Source organism: Leptinotarsa decemlineata, unplaced genomic scaffold (assembly GCF_025532065.1).
Source record: "Leptinotarsa decemlineata unplaced genomic scaffold, Ldec_3_MD MMD2_tig00078422_RagTag_RagTag, whole genome shotgun sequence".
NCBI classification, from domain to species: Eukaryota; Metazoa; Arthropoda; class Insecta; order Coleoptera; family Chrysomelidae; genus Leptinotarsa; species Leptinotarsa decemlineata.
In genome coordinates, this window is record NW_027412747.1 from 16,645,450 (window position 1) to 16,672,193 (window position 26,744).

At 32.6% G+C, this 26,744-nt stretch overlaps 1 protein-coding gene across 1 annotated transcript; it reads left to right on the top strand.

Annotated features, from left to right (window-relative positions):
- The first annotated feature begins 6,523 nt into the window (after window positions 1-6,523).
- LOC141487303 (uncharacterized) lies at window positions 6,524-19,586 on the top strand. Its single transcript, XM_074186229.1, has 4 exons — window positions 6,524-7,552; window positions 11,828-12,073; window positions 14,660-14,891; window positions 19,340-19,586. Exons 1-4 carry the CDS (start codon window positions 7,275-7,277, stop codon window positions 19,547-19,549), a joined length of 966 nt encoding a protein of 321 aa, XP_074042330.1. The 5' UTR covers window positions 6,524-7,274; the 3' UTR covers window positions 19,550-19,586.
- The last annotated feature ends 7,158 nt before the right edge of the window (window positions 19,587-26,744 follow it).

The following is a 26,744-nucleotide window of genomic DNA, read 5'->3' on the forward strand; positions in this document are numbered from 1 at the left end:
TTTTTGTATATCAAGCGCCCTTTGCTTTTTTCACAATAATACAAGTATTTTCCGTTCGTTATTGTTTTAAACTTATTTTCAAAAAAGATATTTTCAACTTTTTAGTTCGATGTTCTTGAAAAGGGTGTTTTTTAGTATAAAAAAATATATTTATTAAACCTCCTTCCACCCTTGGACCTAATGGGTTTACATCACCGCCTATGTTTGCCAAATGTACAGGAAATTTATCATGGTTCATTTTCATTCATGTAATGGTAGCGGCGTAGAATCTTGAAAAGTTGAAGTTGTCTATGAGGGGGATACTTTTAGGGAGAGTGGGGTGAATTAGTGTATAATGATTTTTCGATTTGGATCAGAATTTTTTCCAGATTCTTCCCCAATTTAGTCGTATTCAGTATTTCATATCTTCATATCTAACGTCAGAGATTATGAAGTGTGGGGGGCTGATATCAATTATCAATTCAAGAGAGGTTTTTGAAATTCGGTTACGGCGTTGTTGAGTTATTGCTTAAAATGTAAAGTCTTGAGAACGACTATTATTTTTAAAAATATCTCATACAATTATTCTCTCTGCATCAGATCACATGAAAATTAGTCAAAATTTTGGGTGTTCGAAGTAATGGTTTCAATTTTGAGTTGTGGAATTCAGTCAGGAATCATTTTGAATATGAAACAATTGCGAAATTGAAAGAGGTGTATTCGAAAACAAATCTTTAATTAATAACAATGTAAATAATATAACTTGATAAATCATTTCATAAGAATGGTAGGTACCTAGAAATAAGTCATAAAAATTGTGCAAAGTGATGCCCATTAGATATTATACAGGCTTCGAAACGTCGAATCACTTCTCTCGAACAAGTCGCTCTTATATCAGGCGTAATATCACTGCAGGCTAGTCGAATTTTCATTTTCAGATCATCCACATTCAAAGGGGGAGTAGTGAAAACAATATCTTTTAAATAACCCCATAGGAAAAAATCAAGCGGTGATAAATCTGGGGAACGAGCCGGCCACCGAATTGGACCCTTATTACCAATCCATCTATTTGGGTACGTTCTATCCAGATATTCAGTAACAACCTGTGAATTGTGAGGAGGAGCACCATCTTGTTGCCACCAAATTCCTTGTCGTTCTGCTATGGGAATATCTTCCATTAACTGGATCAAATCATTTTCTAGAAAATGTAAATATCGCAATCCATTTCATTGAAAAAGTAAGGTCCTATGATGCGGCCATTGAACAATCCACACCATACATTAATACCCCAAGTAGTTTGAAAATTACTTTCGCGGACCCAGTGGGGATTTTCTTGAGACCAATAGTGACTGTTATGTCGATTCACAACTCCATTATTGTGGAATCGCGATTCATCGCTCCACAAAATTTGACTGAATATGTTAGGACTTTCATGTAATATTACCTGAATACAAGCAATGAATTCAAGTCGTCGTTCAAAGTCCGTGGGTTTCAAACCTTGTACCAACTGAATTTTGAATAGGCGGTATTTATTTTCTTTCAGAATTCTCTTTACATTAGATTTACTCACACCGACTTCTTCTGCAAGAGTACGGATAGAAACATGTGGATGAATAATAATATAAGCCAACACATTGATCTCTAAATCTTCAGTTCTAACAGATCTCGTATGATGACGATGCTTTATAGTAGAAGGAAATGACCCAGTTCGCAATTTTTCTACAACTCTCGAAAAAGTCATTCGTGACGGAATGGGTCTGTCTGGAAAACGTTCTTGGTATAGACGTTGTGCTTGACGGCAGTTTTTCTGACATTCCCCAAAAATTAATAACATATCAATGCAATCACTTGGACTAAACGCGAAAGGCATACTGGAGTTTTCGCACAAAGAACACAGTTACTGTTTTGCAAAGAATTACTGAATCGAACTGACAAGTAGATACAATTCAACAACATTTGTTACTATGGCATCAACAAGCATAAGCTACTTGATGAAATTGTGCAATATGAAGCAATTCACCCTCAAGTTAGTCACATTCTCAAGAATTTCAATATTATGTTCAACTGATATCGATATCGTATCGTAGAGGTGAGAATAATGGTTTGTATTCAGTAGTAGTCTAGTTCAATTTAATAAAAGATATAGACTGGATTCGTGTATCATTCCATTGATAAAAAAAATTGAGAAACTCGAGGAGTACGAGTGGAGAATCTGAGAAGATAATTGAAAACAAATCTTACATAGATTTGAGAATTGAGAACAAATCTATGTAGAGTCGTATAGAGATAATTTTTAATCATAACTGTTGTTTTTTTCATTTAATTGTGTGGCATCGATTTCATGAGTTTTAGTAGCTTCTCTGTGTTTTCATTGAATTTTCGTCAGTCCATAAGATGTGTGTCATTGTCGGAGGGATTTAGTCCAGTAACTTTATACATCACAGCAAGTTTGTGACCTCGAGTGACGAAAGCAACTTTGTCAAAAATCGAAAAAACTCCGAAATAATCGGGTTTTTTTCAAATTTTGATGATTGAAATCCTAGTTTTTGAAAAAATTTGATTCGTAAGTTTTTGAAGTAAACTAAATTTGCTACAATTTGATACTAGAACTGTCTCTGTAGACTCAATAGTTTCCGAGATTAAGCCTTTCAAAGTTTATCATTTTTTTCGAACTTCGCAATTGTTTGCAATTCTGTCTTTCTGATTAATTTAATTTTGACCCTGATTATACCATCGAAGCTTTTTATGATGGGATGTTAAAAAAGAAAATGAGAAGTGTGAACAATGATGTTTAAGGGTGAAGAATGAACTAGAAAGATATTGAAATAAACAACTCAATAAAGAGGAAGGAGAGGAATGTAGAAGAATTGATAAATTCTTATTTATGTAATGGTCACATGTTTCAAAAATAAAAATCAGTTTTGAAATAAAACAATTTCATCTTTGATTTCGTCTATTATTTATTAAGCTACGAATAATGAAGTAAAAAGGATAAGTGCAATAAAAGTTAATAAGTTTATTTGTAGGAAATTGAGTAATATTAAAAATAAATCATTGGTTTGAAGGTGATTGACAATATTTCATGATGAATTTCACTAATTCGGACTTCCATTGTCTAATAATGATTTGAAATCCCTGAAACAACTAAAAAAGAAGAATAAAAAATGAATAGCTGAAAATAACAATTATATTAAGCAAATATAACCTGAAATGAAATAATAGTAAAATAAAATATAAGTTAAAATAAAAAGAAATTATTTATCAAATCTGAGAAAAAATCACAAATTTCTTCATTTGATTTTATGAAGCAAAGTTTATTACTTTTGAAATTAACATTTATGAATTAGTTCATTTGAAATAATTTAATTTCAACCCAGTAAACCACGCGCTTTATTATAAAGCCATACATAAATAAAAATCTAGTAGGTGGTAGAAAGACTGGCCCCATTTCCATAATCATTAATAAAAAATCAGATTTCCTGTAGGAACTATTTGAACAGAATACATTTTCACCTGAAATGATTTATTTTATAAATATATAATATCCCTCCGGTTATCAACTAAACCAACAAAATAAACGTAAATAAACAAAGGTATGCTGCCTTCAATGATAGGATGGAAGAGGCCTCTATATTGTCTTTTGTTACTCTGAGGTACTATCATTTTCTGTTCAACTTATGGGTTTGGGGGGGTGGCAGGTAATGAGAGGTTATGGAGAGTTTGTTTACATTTGAAGTAAGTGGGACCATAAAACAGTAGTGGTTGGTTTAGTTGATAATCGAAGGGATATTATATATTTATAAAATAAATTATTTAAAGTGAAAAGGTATGCTGTTCAAATAGTTCCTACAGGAAATTTGATTCATTATTTATTAATGATTATGGAAATGAATCAAGTTTTTCTACCACCTACTATATTTTTATTTATGTATAGCTTTATAATAAAGCACATGGTTTGCTGGGTTAAAATTAAATTATTTCAAATGAACGAATTGATAACAATGATAAATATTAATTTCAAAAGTAATGAACTTTGCTTCACATAATCAGATGAAGACATTTGTGATTTATTCTCTGATTTGATGAACAAGAGGTACCTACGGTTTGTGAGGTCTGATATAAAGAATTTTTGATTAGAAATCATGAATATTTATAATTACGATTGAGGTTTGATATTATTATGTGATTTCATATGAAATTGTATCTAAGGGTCTTTGTGGACCGACATTATGCTTTTTTTTTCAATAATTCATGCTGATGAATTCTATAATTACGAAAAATCACTAATGTAAATGAAAAAAACTGCATTCAAAAATGAAAAATATGTTTTTCATATGTGTGTCAGAGGTCATATCCATTCTGTGATCAACAGATTAAAAAGCTTTCTGCTCAATGTTCAGTTTGTATACTAAATAGTTATTCTTGTGCGATCGGTGTTATATCTGTTATTACTCACTTAACAACCAACTTACGTCACACAAAGAATATGCTATCAGTTTTGGTTTTTCTTTCTTTGACTGAGGCTTTCGAGTTTCATACAGACATTATTCAATAAGAAATGACGGTTGTCATTTTTTTAACCTCTTTTTGGTTGGGATTTAATAATTTAATTTCAACCCAGTAAACGCGCTTTATTATAAAGCCATACATAAATGAAAATCTTGTAGGTGGTAAAAAGACTGGTCCCATTTCCATAATCATTAATAATAAATCAGATTTCCTGTAGGAACTATTTCAACAGAATACATTTTCACCTGAAATGAATCATTTTATAAATTTATAATATCCCTCCGGTTATCAACTAAACCAACCGCCACTGTTATATGGTCCAACTTACTTCCCGTAAATAAACAAAGGTATGCTGCTTTCAATGTAAGGATGTAAAAGGCCTCTCTATTGTCTTTAGTCTTTTGTTACTCTGAGTCGATATCAAAGCAAAGCTGTCAAGCGTTAAGGGGCAGCCGCTCTCACTGAGATTCGACTGACGCGCGCTACACTTCAATTGACCAATGAGAAACGTTTACTCCAATATTTCACTTCCCCATTTTTCTATTGTCAGGATTTCTCGCTACGTAATTGAATCATTTCAAATACAAAAAGAAAAATGAGATGAGAATTAACCGATTTATTAATGCAATTGATTAGTTTATTGGATCATTCGAATTTTTTTGTCGTTTCCAATAGTTGGAGCAATTCATCAGAATCTTCGCGATGAGTTCAAAAACTGGTTAACACTATAAGGGTCATATACATTAGGTTATGCATTGATTGAAATTTTCAAATTTTTTTGTTTTTGATAATATCAAGTCAATTGAATACGTTATAATAAGATAATTCTAAATTTCAGTAATATAGAATATTCCGAAATATACCCTGGGGATTTATTCGAAAAATATACCATATGGTATATTCCATCGACAATATTCTTAGAATATTCACGGGAGAAGAATCAATTCATAGACATTCTATGCACATTCTTTCGGGAATAATTCTGCGATATTCATTCAAGCATATTCTATGAATATTCCAAAGGCATGTACCTAAATATTCCAAGAATATTCTATGAATATTTGAGATATACACGTTCGTTTTATAATATAAAGGGAATATTCCATGAATATCTGGTGCTGTGCGGGCACAGGAAGATAATTTATCCATATTGAGAAAGGGTACTATTTGAGACTCTAATGCTCTCTCGAGTACGAGTGACACTGATACAGAACAAAGGTGTGAAAACTCTGTTGGGTGACGAACTTATGGTATACCTACGATTAACGAGAGCTATTTTCCACAACCTCGGAAAGTATGAATTTTGAATACAGGAGTTAATTATATGTGATATATGGAACACTATAAAAAGGAGACATACTATTATCAATGTGATATCCAGAAGATCACATCCTAATACTTCAGACTTGATATTTTTCAAAGTAAGAATAACGAAATTTCCGTTAACTTTCGAAAATGTGAAAAATGCAGTTCATTACTAATAATAATTTGTAGCTCCGCTCAAGGTAGTCTATCCAGGAAGAAAGCAACACCCTTGGGTAAAAGGTACTCTTCAGACAAGGCCATGAACCCCGATAGAATCATAGATTTAGGTAACTAGGTAAAGGTTTGAACTATGAAATCAGCATTAATATAAATGTTTAATCCCCTACAAAGTGGTATTGGACATTACTTGCTGGGTATTGTAAGTATTTAGTGTGGTTGAAAAATACTGGTTAATTTGTGAAAAATGGACGATAAATCCAGAAGTGAAATCGCAGAGGAATGTAAAATCAAGAAAGGAAAATTTGAGGGTAAGTTTTTATTGAATTTCGAAAATAAGTTTTCATATGGATCGTGTTATTTTGAAATGAGAATTATTAATCACTGTCAACACTGAATAGGCTACCATCTGGTGAATGTTAATTTCTTTAGGTGATTGCTATAATCGATTTGTATCAAAACTCAACGGAGAATTTTTGACATTTTACCATTAGGTATGTGCAAAATTTAAATTTATCACTCTGTTCACAAACATCAATTTTATAAATATATATGCCCTACCAAGCTGAGTTTTGTATTCATATACTAAATAATCAAAAACTATTTTTTCAGAGAAATTTTCATTGATTCAATAAGTTTGTAAGTAGTACTGAGAAATTTAAATCAATAGTTCATATTTAAATTGAAGGTAGTATGTAGAGTTCTAAGAGAGCTTATTCTTTGTTTATTTCAAGTCAAAAAGTTTTATTTCATATATTCAAAAAGGAATACACTAAATTTGGCAATTGAACATTCAAAGAATTGGAAACATTCCTGAAGTTCCTGAAAAGCTCCTTAGCATTTCCGACAAAAAGTGTATCTTCAGGAAATCACTTTTCTGGAAACTTAAGGCGATGACGTTACAATTCATAGGTAAAATGCAAGAGAATGTGCTAATTTGGTATAAAATGATTGTTGTTGTCATGTTCTTCAATATATTTGTTCATGGGAGTCTTTTGGAAGTGAAATTCGAAGGTGTATCAATAAATATCAAATTCAGATCATTTGACTAATGTTCGTTCTACTTGTATCTAATGTATGGGTGGATTGTTCAGTCTTTCATGGAAAATAAAACTTCATCTACATTTTCAATACCACTTGATTATTATCGGAAATGTGAAAATCATAACGAGTCGAAGACAAGGAATAATTTTCTCAACTGCCGTGAGAAAAACAATCGAATAATTATTAATTCAGATTGGAATAGAGTTTCGTAAAAAAATACGCACTTGACATGAGAAATTCTTTGCAAACATTTGGATTATATGACTGCTTTGGTGAGTATGTCATGGATCGAAAATTGTATGGTTTATCAGCATGTAATGATATTTAATGGATTGTTTTACCTAGGAAAAAATTTAGTGGAGGACCCTGAGTGTTCGGAAAACAAAAGAAACACATCCACGAAAGAAATAGAGTCGAAATCATGGGCTGAATTGCCACATTTGGTGCTGACGGAAATTTTCAGTTATCTGAATAAAAAAGATGGATTGAACGCATCCGCTACTTGCAGGCATTGGAGAAATAACTATTTTCAACCCAGGTGAGGGAATTTTAATATTATGATTACTCTTGCTGTATCTTTGTTCATATCATAGTGACAGCTAGATTTTCAAATCTCAGGAGAATTCGAAGGCGTTCCTTATAAGAAAAGCATATAAAAAATATATGCAAACTTTTTTCTGCTTTCGCCTTTTGAATGCTCGTCTCGAATTTTTGACATAAAATCCATATAGTCCATTGAAATGTTAAATTTTTTAGGACCCAGCGTGCGGTTTTCAGATGATGCATTTTTTTTGATATGTAGATAGGGTTAGTATAAGACGAAGTTCAAGTTTGTGGGGTCACAACCCTTGTCTCCCGGAAAAAGTGGTGCAAAAGGTTTTCGTAAACTAGCAGCCTTGCAGGAAGTTTTGTGAGATATTATTTGTAGCAAATTAAATTTTCTAGAACTCAATTAATGTTTTAAATGATATCAGAGCAATCTCATAGAGGGTTTTTCAACCAATAATTTCCACTACAAACTTGTTTAATTTCTGTATTTTACAGTGCTCCGGGTTCTTGGATACTCGTAGGAATACGATAAACGAACCATCACGCTTAGTTTTATATTTTATATATTTTTATTTATATAATTCATTACTTTCTTAACACCCCTATGCTAGTAATAATTCATGAAAAAATAATGAAGCCTACTCTAAAAGACGCAACCGTAAATGTAACTTTTCAATGCACTAATATGGAAGTGCAAAGCTGATGTTACTTTTTGCTCTGGCTGTACTTGAGCGGTACTACAGCTAGCGGACTGAGTCATGGCCGGTGGGAGAAATCATACATACATACTTATTGTCCGGCAGCTGTACATCGTACAGTTAAACGATATCTTTGGGTGATCATCAGAACGGAAGTGTACTCTTATGACACAAGTTATTCCAATATTTCGATAAAGTGTATTATCATTATTAAGGAAGAGCTTCAAAAAATGTGATGCAATAATATAAATTTTGTTACAAAAAAATGCTCAACTTACTCTTGGTGAGGATGGCCGTGTCAAAAAGAATGTTACATTTGAAAAGTTGAAACATGTCAATAAAATAAAAGCTATTGGAAGGTAGGTTGCACTATATCGTTTACTTGAACTATACAAGTACGATGTACAGCTGCCGGACAATAGGTATGTATGTACGACTTCTCCCACCGGCCATGACTTAGTCTGCTACCTGTATGTAGTTATGTTCAGATACGAAATCATGGCTTGATATTCGAATTTATTTTTTCTTTCGGAAAATTTTGAATTACCCCCGTATGATACATATTTTTACTATTTTGATTTAATATGTATTTGAATTAGCCACAATCAAATCAGTTTGGAGTATTTTTTATCAAATAGAAGTGTAATTGTAAAATTTACTTGGATTTGTATTATTTTAGGTGACCGTCAACTTCATGTTTGTTGCAACGATATTTAACAGAACTATAGAATAAAACAAATAATCTTTTTAACGAGGCAAATACTTTACTGAGTATAATGTTCATACGAAAAAACTGTCAAAATCTATCTCGGATAGTCATGAACAAAAAAGGACCAATAAGCGATAGTACAGAAAAATACAGTAGATAACTTAACAACTTAACAGGTGCTAACAATAAAAATTATCGAAGCGTCGCTGAATGTCCACCTTCTCTTTCGATGCATCTAATTGTTCGCTCATAAAATTCGTTTAATGTAGATCGCAACACATTAGCGGAAATATTTCTGCAATGAACTCATATTGAAGTTTCAAGCTCATCAACATTATTGAAGAGGCGATCTCTGTAGACTTTTTGTTTTAAGTATCTCCATAAGAAATAATCTAGAGGTGTAAGGTCTGGAGAACGAGGAGGCCATCGAGGATCGGTATTTTGTCTTAACCATTTATTACGAAATGTCCTATTCAGCCACTGAGAAAAATTTCTAGTAGAATGGGCAGGACATCCGTCATGTTGGAACCATAACTTTTGCCGTTTTTCTAATACCATATCATCCAAAAACTCTCCTATTTCAGTTTCAAAAAAGTTCAAGTACCTGTCACCATTCAAATTCTCGCGAAAATAAAACGGATCTAGTAATTTATCATTCAATATACCACACCAAACGTTTGTTTTCTGATAGTATTGATTTTTGTTGTCAATAATAAAATTTGGGTTGATATCTGACCATCATCTGCAATTTTGTGATAATAGAACCCCATTTGTTGTAAAAGTAGATTCATCTCCAGACAAAATGCGTCGATGAAAATCCTGTTGTTCTTCTATTTCACTCTGAATCCACATGGAAAAATCATATCTCAAATCATAGTCTCTTTCTTAAAATGTACAAATGGATGTAGGTTTGTAAGCATGGTACTTATGTTTCATGAGAATACGCCTCACAGAGGTTTTTTTATGCCGGTATAATCACTAATTTCTTGGGTGGGCCTTCTAGGATTTTCTACTACTGCTTGAAGTACGTCAAGCTGGTTTTCTTCTGTGCATACAGGTTTCGTACGCTCCGTATTATGTTTATATTCTAGTGAGCTGGTCTGTTTGAAATTCTTTAAAATTCTACTTACACTTGAATAGCAAATTTGTTTGTCTGGATGCCGCTCGTTGAAAATATTTGCAGCTTCGCGCATTGTTTTATAACCATCACCACAGATTGAAACTAATTCTGCCTTTTCAGTTAACGTTAATAATACTGGGCGAGGCATTTTTAATTAAGAATAAATATGAAAACGTTTTACATGCAAGTTTTAAGAAGCCACACTATCAAACTACACTATTGTTTTTGGGCGTATGTGTTTTTTGTTCATGGCTATCCGCGATAGATTTTGGATTGTTTTTTAATATCTGTTTCTAGTTGAGGCATTGTTGTCAGAATAAAAGAAATTTCATTTTTTATTTAGATTATCCATATGAACATTTAGTTAGTAAAGTATTTGCCACGGTAAAAAGAGTATTTGTTTTATTCTAGAGTTCTAGTTAATATCGTTGCAACAAACATGAAGTTGACGGTCACCTAAAAAAATTCAAATTCAAGTAATTTTTACAAATACACTTCAATTTGATAAAAAACACTCCAAACTGATTTGATTGCGGGTACTTCAAATACATATTAAATCAAAATATGTGTCATACGGGGATAATTCAAAATTTTCCAAAAGAAAAAAAATCGAATAGCAGGCCATGACTTCGTATCTGAACATAACTTTCAATTCTAAGCAACATTTCTCTTCATCATATTTATATATTTTTTGAAATAAGGGTACTTTACTCATGAATGAACTTTATATTTTTTGCCTATCCTGTATGGTGTTTGTCATAAAGCCATTTCAGGTAGACTTGGTATAGTTTTGGAACATGCACCAACTTTTGTAAAGACGTACACATTATCGAACCATCAGTCCACCCTTTCATAACTATGTCGTGAGTGTTATACCATGTTTCGTCCAAATAAAAAAAAATTGCCGTTTTTTCTTGTCTATTGTATACAGTTATTTATTCTAAGTATTTGTTACGCAATTTCACTATTCTTCTGCTTCTGCGTCACAGAAAAAAAATTAATATATATTACTGGAGTTGATCACTTGGTGATCGAAACACGTGTCCAGGTGTTAAAATAACCTAGGAAGTGATATTTTTTGAACACTGACATCGAAGTGTAACTTTTTTAACTTAAAAAAATGTCGAGAATGCTATGCTACTTATTTCTGTCTGCCAGTAAAAAAATGGAAAGTGTCAAAGATGCTATTTATTATGAGTTACCAACTACTTACTCACTTTTTCTACGACAGAGAAAAATTAAGAGCCAGCAAAAGAGGTACCTACATCGATGTCAAAGTTCAGAAAAATCACGTTCTGAGATTTTCGAGATGAATGAAGTAAAATTCATTCTGTATGAATCACTCTGAATTCTTAGCTTGAGTTCATTTCCGGTTGACCCTGAATGTATTTTCAAGTGCTTTATCTTCGAAAATATCGTCTTCGATAAATTTCACCTTAATTCTGAATTTCAAACTTTTTACTTCTCAAACAACTGGAAATCGCTGTGTATAACTGGAGTATATATTGGTACTTTCCAGTCACCACCGCAGACAGAAAGCTAGGTTAGGTTCATAAAAGTAGAAGGCTAACTATACGATACGTATAAAATATACGAATTGAGCGAGGTCAAGGTCAAAGCCAGGTTTAATCCTCTATGGAGAACTCGGTGATAGACCATTATTTCTTGAAAGGATAATTTTAAATTTGTATTTTTGTTAACATTTTTTTCCCAACATTTACGTCTGATTTATTCCAGGTTATGGGACTCCCTGAAAATCAAATTCTTACCTGAGAAACTTGACAGTGCCAGGTTTTTAAGTGGCGTATTTGGAGATACTGTAAAAAAAGTAGTCGTGTGGGTGTGCATTACATCGATGGACTGCTTGAAAGAATGCTTCGAGTTTTTTAATCGTTTAAAATTCAACAACAACTTGAGGGCATTGTACATTGTTCCGGTATTTCGTGGAAACAAAATAACCTTTAAGGAGTTGTGTGTTATAGAGTAAGTTTCAATAGTATATTTTCAAATTAATAGATTTGGGAAGCTGAATTTGAGTAAATGAATCGAAGACTTTCATATAGAAGTTATTTATAAATTCTTATTGCAAAGTGCTTTCGTCTTTGGTCATCAGTGCTCACCTGGAAGTGAGTAATCTAATTGAAAAGAAAGTTTTTTGTGAAAATTATTTTTTTTATTTTAAGGTTATGAATTTAGGAAAATTGTTGATGATTACTTACTCGTCAGGTAAAAATATATATAATTTTATATTGGTTTCCCCACAACAAAACATATTTAAAATCCAGAATGGATTACTCCTCAAATTGGTACCATTATTTTCAACATGACACTTGACTTGACACATTCTGTCGCTAGTTGTCCTTCATTCAAATCACATATTGACCTAACCACATGGCCTCAATCTCTAACATGTATTCCGTTGGTTATTGGGCTAATTAGTTTTATACAAATCAAATCTTACAAGTGTACTATGTCCTCGTTTTTCGATACTTCCTGTTACCAAACGAGTTAGTAGCCATCAACAATTTTTCTGAATTCATAACCTCAAAATAAAAAAAATCACAGAAAACTTTCTATTCAATTAGATTACTCACTTCGAGATGAGCACTGATGATGACGAATGTCGAAAGCGTTTCACAATAAGAATTCATGATTATACACTTTTATACAAAACTATTCGATTAATTTTTTTTCAAATTGATTTTTTTTGCCATATTTTCAAGGATATACTCATGTTCACTTACATATCATGCTGGTTCTGAAATAGGTTGATTTGTGGGAAAACCGCCTATTATTAGAATGATACCAAATTATCGACTTGGTTTAGTAATTCCGTATTCTATATTATAAAACCAAATTTCGAAATTTTATTCTATCCTGTTCTACATATATATCTACTCTATTTCTTTATTTGCAGATATACATTCACTCACTTTCGTTTAAACCTTCATTGCACTGTATTTATATGATGATAGAATTTTTATACAGGGTGTCATTAGGCTTGGAGCTCCCTCAGTTTGGATATTTAAAGTACGCGGAACAGTATTTTTTGTAGCAATTTTTTTTTAGAAATTATTATATCGTGAAATTGAAGTTTTTCTTAATATTTCTGAAAGGTTTTGTGATTGTTGATTATGAACTGAATTATTATTTTATAATTACGGTCTTGATATTCATTCGAATGGAAGTCAGTATAACTCTCTCTCTCATTCTGTGTATCACGAAGTACATCTACAACTTTACTAAATGTGTAGAATGTGATGATAACCTTTCATATTTCCAGTGAGGTTTTTCCCACTTCACATTACTTTTTTCAGTATCCAGCCACATCTCGCAGTGTTTAGTCAAGATTAAAAAGTAATGATTGTTCAATAATAATGAATTGGTATTGACCTCAAACACTCAAACCGTGAATTGAATTTAAAACCAAGGGGAGAAACCCCCAGAAACCAAACCCCCAGAAACCAGCAAAAAAATTCAAAGTCAATAGTTGCGAATCAAATCCATTAACAGAATTAAATCAAGAGCAGCTCTTTTTTTCCACACACCGATTCATATTATCTTATACCATACAGCGCTTTTTCGAGGTATAATAGATCTCATCAGTGGTATAAGGCTGAACTACAAATGCGATATTGGACTCAACTCTGATTATTGAATTACCTACATTCTCAGAAGTATAGGAAAAACTTCAATTTCACGATAGTATATGAACATTACCGATCAAAAATTTCTAGAAAAAAAATTGTATGATTCAAACCTGAAAGTGGAATGAAAGTCGCTATGGAAAGTATTATCATTTCTGCAAAAAAAAAAAATAAAAAAAAATATAATCTCGAAATTTTTCCCGTATACCTTCGAAACCAAAAAAGCTAGAGTTAATTTTTCGGTATCATTTAATATTAATCGAGAATGAGCAACCTGCATCTCATGAACTATCAAAATATAATCCAATATTTTTCATACCAACTTGGGTACATCCAAAACTTTTCACAGATACCAGAACTGCATTACTCTTCTCGACGTGTCAGGAGACAAATTACGTACACTGATTCCCAACTCTGAAGCTGGTCATTTATATGATATGTTGACAGATATCGTGAAATTATTTATTTTTTTCGATTTTTTCGTAGACTAAAATAAATATTTAAAACTCCACTTTGCCTCAACTCTAAGGAAGAAAGAATGGTTCTCGGAAGAGGCAGACATTTTCATATTTTTATTTAATAATAATAATAATAATTTAATTGCTTCTAAAAAACGGGTTTACAGCAAGAAGTATGTATGTGCGAGGATACAAAAAATATATATACGTATAAAGATAAATTAATCAAATAACAATCTACTAACAGTGGATTATAAAATCTCAAAAGTATAATATACTAACCATCATTCGCAATCGGGCATTCGAAAATGATATGAAATAAAGTTTCGGCTTTATTACTATCGCAAATAGTGCATATTACACCTGGATCGATCGAATACACATTCCATTCAATGTGAACTTAATTTATCGAATTGTACGTATACGTGTAAGGGTAATGAGATTTACTATATTTTTATTTACAGTTTTTGGCCCATGAGAAACGCGTTAGTGGTCAAGCTGAGGGATTGCTTATCAAATCTCGATGAGTTCAGCCTAGGTTGTACCCCAAAACTGTTTCTCTGCTCTGTGAATCATTTATTGGAAAACCTAAATCTTTCCGTAAAAAAGATATATTTATACCATTACAAAAACGCACGTTATCAGCCTGGAGTTTTCTTTGATCCAGCTCTGCTACGACGCTTTACGAAGCTACAGGTAAGCCAAACTTATACACTGTCCCATTGACTCAAATACATCTTTCGGAACTATTCAAAATATCAGTTTTTGTACGGTACTGAAACCAAGTATATACTTATTGAAAATAATGAATGGAAGTTGGAGAATACTTGATCAAAATCCATATTAAAACTTATTGAATAAATATATTTTGATTTCAACAAAGAAAGGTTTACAAAACCTCGACTATTCATGATTCCACTCATTGTTTCTATGACAATACAAGGTGTTTCAAATTCGATCCTTACCATTGGGATCTCGGAAACAATGAGAGATAAGAAGAAGGTTGAATTGGGGAAAAGTTGCGCATTTACCTGACTAATAATATGCCGTTGAGAAAGTTCTGAAACATCCGAGAATATCTGGAAATATCCGAAAAAAACAGAAATTTCGGAAAATGGTTTTTATTTTGTTCTCGCTTTATTTTTCAAAGGATTCGAAAATAAATTGTACTTTCACTTTGTCACTTTTCTCCTGCTACATAATGGTGCTTTCAGATTTGCTGTCCGACGTTTCGTCTTTCAGCCACCATTATCAACTTTATTTTTTCTTATGGGCGCTACATTGGATTCTTTCTGTTTTGAATAGAACAAGATTTTACCTTTTTAATGATGTATCATTAGTTATCATTCTTTTTCGAAAAATTGAAGATATTGAAAAAATTAATTCTTATCATAATAGGCTTTGACTTTGATGTTTCTAAATTTGACTTTCAATTTGTCACACTCAATGATATTTCATTATTGTACAGGTCATTGAATTTTTGGCGAAAAATGGCTTTCACGAATGAAGAAAAAAGGGATATGATACAAATTTATTACAAATACGGTAGAAACAGTGTTAGGACATCGGAAATGCATTTAAACTTGTACCCCGAAAGACGACAACTACATCGAACTATGCTCAAGTTATTGGATCAAAATCTCACCGAGTTTGGTTCGTTTGAAAAGCCAATGAAAAAATACGGAGACAGAATCAACAATCAAAATTCAATAAATGAGGTGTGTATGAGGTGAATAAGACTTTTCAATGAAAATAGAACGTTGGGCAGAAAACAATAATTTCCCGTGTTCATATTTATCTGCAAATTATTAATTTTTATTGAAAAGGACACAATATCTAACTTACCTCATACATACCTCATTTATCAAAATTTCTTTAGTTTCCTGGTCCATTCTGTCTCCGTATTTTTTCCTCGGATTTTCAAATGAACCAAACTGGGTGAGATTTTGATCCAATAACTTAAACATAGTTCAATGTGGTTGTCGTCTTTCGGGATACAATTTTAAATTCATTTCCGATGTCCTAACACTGTTTTTATCGTATTTGTAATACATTTGTGTCATATCTCTTTTTTCTTCATTCGTGAAAGCCATTTTTCGCCAAAAATTCTATGACTTGTACAATAACAAAATGTCATTGAGTGTAACAAATTGAAAGTCAAATTTAGAAACATCAAAGTCTGAGTCTATTATGATATGAATTAATTTTTTCAATATATTCAGTTTTTCCAAAAAGAATAATAACTTATGATACATCATTGGAAAGGTAAAATCTGGTTCTATCCAAAACAGAAAGAATTCAATATAGCGCCCATAAACAAAGTAAAGTTGATGATGGTGGCCGGAAGACGAAACGTCGGATAGCAAATCTGAAAACACCGTTATGTAGCAGGGAAAAAGTGGTAGTGTAAAAGTGCAATTCATTTTCAAATTCTTCAAAAACCAAAGCCAGAGAAAAATAAAAACCATTTTCCGAAATTTCTGTTTTTTTACGGATATCTCCGGATATACTCGGAATTTCAGAACTTTCTCAACGGCATATTGTTTGCCAGGTGAATGTGCAATTTCGCCCCAATTTATCCATCTTCGTATCTCTCATAGTTTTAAAGATCCCAATGGTGAGGATCGAATTTGAAACACACTGTATACATCTTCATCTTTCGCAAATAAAGTACCCTTATTTCAATAATACAGAAAAATGTTATCAAGAAAGTTTGTTGAGAATTGAAATTTGTTCTTAGATAATTCATCCATTTATTCATCTTTTTATTTATTCATTTATATCCAAAGAGACCACACAGAAAATCAAGAAACTTTCGAAAATAACGCAATGTCCGAGAATACCTACCACAGAGAAGCGACAAAGACTGCTATTTTGTGTCCCTTTTTCGTAGACGCATGCGTCGACTTGGTTGTCTCCACGTCATTCTCGGGCTTAGTTGTCTCCATTAGTCTGAGAGCACTAAGCAAACATAATGAGGTAGGTAGTTAGTTACAAAACCTACCTACCTACCTAACTCGGTATACATTAAAATTATGCTATTTAAGCAAGAGTTTTCAGCAGATAATTAGTTTTGAAGAATCCATCGTGAGAGAAACAGTAGGAAATTCAGCAATATTTAAGGCACTTGAAATTGAAATTAAAACAATGCTCGAACAGGAGCATCTATAGATGAGATGATCTTTTTTTTGATACAGGATGTGATGCAATTATTGGTTTCGTAGATATTGGAGAGGCAAGTAAGAGGAATTCCATATGTAGAAATGTTCTCGTTATTATGGCTAGAGGACTTTATTCTCCCTGGAAACAACCGATTGCTTTTTTTTTCATTGAATCACAGCTACCAGCAAAAAATCTACGTGATTCTTTGGATAAGTGCATTTCTAAATTATCCAATATAGGTCTGCATGTTGATGGCATTGTGAGTGACATGGGCTCTAACTTGTATGAATTGTCAAAGTTATTAGGGGTCACTTTAGAAGAATCAGAATTTGAGATCGGTGGTAAAATACTTGGTGATATTTTTGATCCATGTCATTTGATAAAAGCCAATAGAAACCATTTTTTAAAACATTCATTTCATTTTGAAGGCAAAAGTACATCTTGGTCTTTTGTGTGCTTTTTTTATGAGCAAGACATAGGGCAATTTTATAGATTCGCACCAAATATTATAAATATTTAAAAACGAGACGACTTAATTCAGATTGTCTTGAACATTTTTTTGGTGCTGTAAGACAACAATGCGGAATTAATGTTAATCCGGCCCCCATACAATTTCAAAGGGCATTCCGGAAGTTGTTTCGCCAAAATGATTTTCATTCCAATCATATTATGAATTGTAAGAATGATTCAGATGATTTATTAATCAGTATACAATCCACAAACTTAAATGATATATTCATATCAGATGAGAATCACTTTTCTCCAGCCCTTGCCCTTCCGGATTATGATTATAAAAATGAAGATGTATGTACTCAGAATTCATAAATTTGCGTTTGTGGATATATTTTAAAAAAAGCTCTTCAAGTTCATACATGTTATGTGCGTCACTCTTTCACCACGAAGTGCAGGACTTTGGATGTAAATCGTCTGTTGAGCTATTTTAAAGCTTATACTACGGAAAAAAACATGTTTGGAAATTTGCGCTCATCACCAGATGAATTCATTAATTTTATATATCAGTTGGAATGTTTATTTAACAATCGATTTACAGAAATTTCTACTGGGGAAGCAGTTTCGAATATATTATTCAACCTAATGAAGAATGTAGATTTTATTCATCCTTGTGAAAATTTTCCAAAAATGTACATAATTAAGCTATTCATAAGAATGAAAATTTTTTATAGTATCAAATATACTAATAGAGATATGAATAATACCAAAGGTAAAACTGTAAAAAGGAAACTTAAGATTCTGTCACATTTCTAAATTAAGAGGTTTTGGTAAAATATCTTGTTTCATTATTTTTTCATACGGAACCTTACTTAATTAGAACCCTCAGACTGTATTGATGAAAGTTTAAGTTAAGATTGCATAAAATAACAAAAGTCACTTCTATTCATCCTTAGTGGACTTATTTATTTCAGAGGATATAAATTGATTATATAATATAAGCATTATTCTATTATCGTAACTTTATTTTAATTTTCTATCTAATGAATTGGATTTACAAAATAGAGTAATTTAATTTATTTCTTAAAAGCCAATTCATCATAAATAATAATAAATGGGCAACATAGTTGAATATTCACTATTATTACTGCGAAAGTTGTTCAATTAGCAATATAAAAATTGAATGGAGTAAGATTCCCATCACACTATAATTTTATATTTCACAGTGAGCCCACGTACTATACTAGAACGTAGGAGTATGTATTTTTATTAGTGTATATCGCTGAGAGGTCATTTTTCTCAGTGAACCAGGTTGTTTATCACTCAAAATCTTCGGTTCGGAGTTGGGAACCGAACATCAAAGGATCCGACGTTAATGTCGCTTCTCTGTGGTAGGTATTCTCGGGCAATGTTATTGTTCAATAAATATTATGGTAAATAGTAACATCATGAGGAGATGACAAATGGGACAAATATTTTTAATAAAATTTTGTGTTATTATTTTTTGAGTAAATCTTTATTTTCATTTTCAGTTACTATTAATTGATTGGACGCAAGTATCTCACATACTGTTTGACGTACTATTTGAAATGAAATCTTTAAAAAAAATTATCGTATACGTAGAATCTCTTTCCGAATTATGCCGTCATTTCGCCAGCGAATTCAATAAACTTAAAGAGCAGGGTGTTGTTGTGGAAGCAGCAAGGTTTCGATCTAGGCGAAAAATCCGAGAAGTGAGCTGAAAAAAATCTACGTGTAAAGTTGTTATACTTTTTAATATATTTCCTATGCATAACTGTTGTTTTTTATTTATTTGTGCGGCATCAATTTTAGTAGCTTCTGTGTGTTTATTGAATTTTCGTCAGTCCATAAGATGTGTTTCAATGTCAGAGGAAGTAATGAGATATTTATATATCAATTTTTTCTCAACCGTATCAAAAGAAAGGTTTAGACTTTCTTCTTTTTCATCTTCATACACAAAGTGTTGGAAACTTCCGAAGGAAGAAAGAAAGTAAGTAATTAATTTCAAAATAAACTCTTCACTAAGATGTGTAGATCATGCAGAGGTTACTTCCAGACACAAATTGGAAGAAGAAGTCCCCACGAAACCCATATTTTTTGTAGGGAGCGAAAAACCTTTCTTTCTCAAAAGTTATAATTGATTCGTTAATTTCGAATGTGTTCGCCATATCATAACTTTTAGTTTCATATTCCTTTAAGAAATGAATTTGACCTACAGGGCATTCCAACGAAAACTTGATTCCCCTGTAAGTGAGTCAGAAACGGATGCGTGATTGAAAATTTCAAAGAACACGTCAATGTTTATTTCTAGGGGCACTAATTCTGATATGAAAATCATACCCGAAACTTCACCCCCCTGCGGTCAGCAACTACCCCCCTATTTTTTTCAATGGCATGGGGGGGATTCGAATGATACAACATCTGAAACGTCTTTTGTCTATCTATTATTTATGTAATTTTCTCGAAATTGGTTCATTCATTACTGAGAAAATGAATGTTGAACGTATTAGTTAACAAAAAACAATCAACGGATAAAGTATTCAAAGTGAACTCCATACAATAATACAGTCTACTTTCGAAAGCGTTCCTTACATTATTGAAGATGTCCGGGGTCAGAAATCGACATTCCCGAACAATTCTTTGTCGCAGGTCTTCTAAAGTATATCCAAATCCAAGATAGAGTAAAACAAAACAAAACCGAAGCGTGATGTTCACGTGATCGCCCAGTGTCAGATGGAAAGGGCAGCGTTCATTGGTGAATTCGCCTTCTTGGTACGAGTTCGGTACTAGCACAGGGTTGTAATCAGTCGTTTGCGTGTTTGTGTGGCGTGCGTTATAGTATATTGTTTAAAATTGTTTTCCAAGATGTCCAGTACAAACACTGCTGATGACACTGTGAGCTATCCTCTGAGTCCAGCCAGGAAACGATCCAAAAAAAGACATTTGAGTGTTGAGATGAAAGAAATGATTTTAAATGTGTTCAAGGAAGAGATTAAAGAAATTGAGACATCGACTGTCGACGAAGTCGTATTGAAAGTTTCCGATAAAATTGGAGTGTGTTGCGCTTTGATTTACAATGTTTTACGGGAATATGAACAAAATCATACATTTTCCAAACCGAATACAAATCAGAATCGTCAAACCATCATAAAATCAATAGATGATGCTGATAAACATGCAATCAGGAGGAAAGTGCATGAGTACTTTTTCAGAAATGAAATACCCACGATAGACAAAGTACACACAGAAATAAATGAAGATGTTTTATTGTCAAGTTTTAAGCGGTCAACATTCCATAAAGTATTGAAACATTTGAATTTTGTATGGAAAAAACGAGGGCGCAATAGTTTATTATTGGATAGAGAGGAAATTGTGTTATGGAGGAGAGAGTATTTGACCAAAATTAAATATTATAGGGAACAACAGAGAACAATTTATTATATGGATGAAACCTGGGTTAATGCTGGTCATACTACTTCTAAAGTATGGGTCAATGAAATTGTGACCTCATCTAGGAGGGCCTTTCTAGATGGACTATCCACCGGATCAACAAATCCATCAGGTAAACTTATATTTATATTAAGACCTCACGGCATGTGATATCGGAAGTCGAAACAAAGATGTGGAAGCTTGATAACATAATAGAGGCACAAATCGAGCTACTGATAATTCAGATTGGTGAGGATGACACTACTGATGAAGAGACAAATTCATCCAGTTGAATAATTTGATTAATATTCCTTTTGATTTTACATAAAATAAAAAATATCAATAAAGAAATAATTACGTCTCTTTCCATATAATGCTTGAGTGCGCTGTGAAAAATCCAATGAAAATCTTTGTATATTACACATATTATCTGCATTTTCCCCGTTAAACTGCAAAACTTGTGCATTTCACTCGTTATTATAAAAAAGTTTTCCTAAGTATGATATAGCATTTGCGATCAACAAGATGTTGGTTCTGAATACGACCCTGGCCAATTCTTGGGATTTTCAATATCACGTGCGTAGGGTATGTCAATGTTTACATCCACTCTATCTTGGATTTGAATTTGCTTTAGATTTGTAGAATTCATTTAATTAGTAGTAAACGTTTTAAAATGGACGACACAATTTTTTCTGCACTGGTAGTTTTTGTTTGAATGTAGTTGTCGCAGAATAAAAAGTAGATAGTTGGCCATTGACACTTCTTCACGAATTATTATTTAGTCATTCTTGTTCACTGTGTTCCAACGTGGTTTATTCTACTAAAGAAAGAATAGAAATTGTTGCAACCTGTTATCGAAATAATGAATGTGCTAAAGCTGCTGCAAGAGTTTATAATACGAATCATCCAGACCACAACGTGAGTCATCAAATACGAACAACAGTTAATAGTTGGATAACTTTCAAACTTCAGGTTCTGTTCACGTCAAAAACATGGAGTATCCCGTCCTGTCACAAATGACGGAGTTGAAGTTGCAGTTTCAGGACATGTACAAATGGATAATCGACAATCCATCAGACAAGTATCTAGAGCGTCTGGTGTATCAGCTACTATTGTTTTTCGGATTTTGAAAGCCTACAAATTTCAACCTTTCAAAATAAGGCTAGTTCGGGAATTAAACGAAGATGATCCTGATCGTCGACTTTAGTTTTGTGAGGTGTTCAGCGAGAAATTGTCCAATAACCCAAACCTATTGTATAAAACATGTTTTTCAGATGAAAGTTCTTTCATGATGAAGTAAATAGACATAATTGTCGTCACTGGAGCGATGTGAATCCTTATTTGGGGATGAAAACACATTCACAAAAAATGGATATCTGGGCCGGCATTCTTAGTAATCATATTGTTGGACCACTTTAAAAATGGCCGGTGAAAAACTGCCAAATGATGATGCCCCTATCGGACCATTCCAACTAGAGTTACAGAAAATTATTAGAGAAAAAAATTTAACAGCGGCACAGGTTTACAATGCTGACGAATTTGGTTTATACTGGCGGACATTTAAATCAACACGTCTTCCTGTTTGTTATCGTGCACAAAAAATGCTTGTGTTACGAAAGACTTGTTTCTTGAGTGGTTTAAAACGGAATTCGTTCTCTCGGTCCGTCGCCATCTTTTGCCTGTTAATTTGCCTTCTCAGGTACTGTTATTGTTGGATAATTGTCCTGGGCATCCGTCAGCAGATGAACTTGCCTACGAAGACGGCAACATTTTTGCAATATTCCTGCCACCTAACACGACGGCGTATATACAACCGATGGATCAGAACATTATACAAAATATGAAGTTAAATTACCGAAAATCACTTTTGGTTAACTGTCTTGCATTATGTTCTGAGAACCTCATGGACATATTAAAATCAAAAACTTTAAAGGACACGGTTTTTCTTCTGGCTAATTGCTGAATCAATGTTAGGGCATCGCTAGTTAACAAATTATGGAAGAATTTGCGCCCTGGATTTTTCACTGATAATGACAAACCAGAAGATGATGTTCCTTTAGCCCAGCTTTTTAATAGGTAGAGGGGACCCAATGATTCTCAAATAAGTGAGGCAGAAGCTCAAGAATGGACTTCTGGTGGTGCCGAAAATGAGTTACAAAGATGTTATGAAGTGTTAACTGATGAGATTGTGCCAGCGGCAGTAGTGTTGAAGCTCTCGCCTCCAGAAAAGGTTATTCAGAGGCAGTAGAAGCTTTGAACTTTAAACACTGCTTAAAAATGGGCTGATGATAACGAATTTGATAGCCACGAAGTGATGTTTCTCCATCGACTTAGAATCCGGGCTTTTGCAATGAAGTACGAAAATTATAAACAGAAGAGTATTACGGACTTTTTTTTGAGAAGGATCAAATAATATTTTATTTCACTTTACTATTTTTCTTAAATGGTTGTAATTTTGAACACGTATATTTTTGTCTTCATGCTTTAATTTAAAAATTGAATAAAGAAACTGTTTGAAGATACTTTATATTTATGATAAGAACTTTATAGAGACTTTTTATAATTTTATTTCTAGTAAAAAATATAACTGAACTTGACAATATATATCAACATACAACCATAGAAACATCGAATCAAAAATATATAAATATAATGTGGCTCAAATTCATTTTTGTTCCAACACCTCTTCTCAACAATAATGAATTTTCTGTCTTCAATCCAATCAAACTTCTTAATGTTGACAACTTTTCAGGCCCAAGTAGTTTTGTCAGAAAATCAGCCAACATCGAACTGGTCGGACAATACTGAAAATTAATTTTGTTTTTCTGCTTCAGATCTTTGATAAAATTGTATTTCGTTTCTATATGTTTTGTCCTGTTACTCATTTTCTGTTACCCATTTTGCCACTGTCAATCATTTTGAGACATGATTGATTGTTTTCGAAAATAATCAATCGTCTCTGAGATCTCGATTTGAAAATCTTGAAAAAGTCCTGTCAAATATATGGTCTGTTGACAAGCTTCTGACAGGGAGATGAATTCTGCCTCGGTAGATGAAAGTGCCACACAAGTTTGCTTCTTACATCGCCAATCTAACATCGCTCCCATGTATTTGAATAAATATCCACTATTTGACTGTCAGTTTCATCTCCAGCTCAGTCAGCGTCGAAAAAACCGTAAAAAATATGATTTCCTTCTGAAAGATTTCCCAACTGAATTTCTATATTCAGTGTTCCTTTAAGATATTTCATGATCCGTTTTACTTCTGTACAGTCGTATTTTATGAGGATTACTAACTTTTCTTCCAAGAATTGACGAAGCAATACATATATCTGGCCTTGTATTCACAGAAAAATACAATAGTGCTCCTTTTGCGCTTCATTTTCATCTTCATTATGAAATTTTTCATCAGTGGAAAATCTATTTTTGTAGTATCCTCTTTCCAAAGGAATGCTAGCTGGTTTGGCAGATTCCATATTATATTTTTTTAATAGTTTTGAAATGTATTTCTGTTGATGAATATAATAAAGTTCATCACTATTTCTTCTTACTTGTATTTTGAAAGTTTTTTGTATCAATTCGGCTGTTTTTTCGATAATGGTGATATTTTCACAAGCTGTTTGAATATCATCCACATATATCAGTATGTAAATGAAATTAACTTCGTCATAACCAAGACCATATTTTTGAGAAAAACCCTGAGCAACAATCCTTGCTTTATATCTGGATATATTGCCTTGATTATCGGTTTTCAATTTAAAAATCCATTTGCTTCCAATTGCCGTTTTGGTAAATTTTCGTTATGTGGACACCCGGCGATTTTGAAAAAATGTTTGACTGTACTTACGTATTTTGATGCGTAGATTACGAATCCGAAAGAAAAAAGCGGCGCTCTCCCTTATTTAAAAAGTTACGGCCCTTCAAGGTTCAGAAAAGGGCAACTTTTCAGCCTTCTTTTTCACTAAATAAACTATTTAAAAACACAAGCATTTATTCAGTAGGTCACCTTTACACCTTATTCCTCCTTCTTTAACACTTTTCACTTCAATAATCAACATTTTTCTTATAAAAATGTTAAAATATGTACGGAGCTGCTTTTTGGTTACATATCACTGTATTTTACGTTTTTAAGGTTGATGATATTGTTGGTAAAACTGATGCAGTCCATATTCCTGAAGTAATTCAAATGTTTTTTACCTTCATTCTTTAGATCGTAAATTGGTTTTTGGTGGTGTATTACTAATTTGAAATAGTAGGCGACGGCAAATACCAACCGCTTTTTTCTGAAATGTCACTAGTAACTAACCTAAAAATAGAATAATGTCACCAGGAGAAGCATTCGTTTTTAAATTAAGTTTTTTATAAGAAAAATGTTGATTATTGAAGTGAAAAGTGTTAAAGAAGGAGGAATAAGGTGTAAATGCTTGTGTTTTTAAATAGTTTATTCAGTGAAAAAGAAGGCTGAAAAGTTGCCCTTTTCTGAACTTTGAAGGGCCGTAACTTTTCAAATAAGGGAGAGCGCCGCTTTTTCTTTCGGATTCGTAATCTACGCATCAAAATACGTAAGTACAGTCAAAAATTTTTTCAAAATCGTCGGGTGTACACATAACGAAAATTTACCAATATTTCCATCAGAAGTTGTAGATTTTTGACAGAATGATATTTCAACTTCACTGTTGTCATTTTGACATTCACAATCACATCTATTTTTAGTGTTTTGAAACTCGTTCATTTGATGAAATTCGCTATGAGCTTCTTCTAAAATATGTACATCTCTGCTAATGGTGATTTATTGTTTCCTTAAATTCTCCCAAGCTTCTTTGGCTGTTTTACAATTCTTAACATGTATCACTTGTGAATCTTCGATTAGTAAACCAATTGTAGCTCTCGCTTTACCATCTTTTGCATCCTAATCACTGTTCCTTTGTTCAGATGGGTTTTGAGTGACTATGCTCCATTGTTCTTTTTTCAGTATTTATTGCTATTCAGCCTTACTATGTTAAATTTTGTCACATCCATATCAAAAACACTTTTACTTATATATGCCAGTTTTATTGAAAAGTTACTGGACACATAACCTGTTTGAAGATACTTTATATTTATGATAAGAACTTCATGGAGATTTTTTATAATTTTATTTCTAGTAAAAAATATAAAGACTGAACTTGACAATATATATCAATATACAACCATAGAAACATCGAATAAAAATATATAAATATAATGTGATTCAAATTCATTTTTGTTGTTAATCTCCAACAGAAACTAAGGTACCATTAAATATGGCATACTATAATCCGGGTGCCTTCATAATCCGGACAGGGTCTTGTTTTTGCCTCTCCGGATTAACGAGGCCCTTCTGTATTGTGCAAGCAGTTGTACCTGTTGGGCTGTCTAGTGATCACTTTAAAAAGTGTTTAAAAGTGTAAATATGGTACATTCTTCAAGACAAAATTGAAATTATTGTAATTTAGTTGAAAAGTGCGCA

Excerpts from the sequence above, each read along its gene's own strand:
- LOC141487303 (XM_074186229.1), top strand. The coding sequence starts at position 7,275 with ATGACTGCTTTGGTGAGTATGTCATGGATCGAAAATTGTATGGTTTAT. Across the intron at positions 12,074-14,659 it reads AAGGAGTTGTGTGTTATAGA|TTTTTGGCCCATGAGAAACG; the intron begins GTAAGTTTCAAT and ends TTTTATTTACAG. Across the intron at positions 14,892-19,339 it reads GACGCTTTACGAAGCTACAG|TTACTATTAATTGATTGGAC; the intron begins GTAAGCCAAACT and ends TTTCATTTTCAG.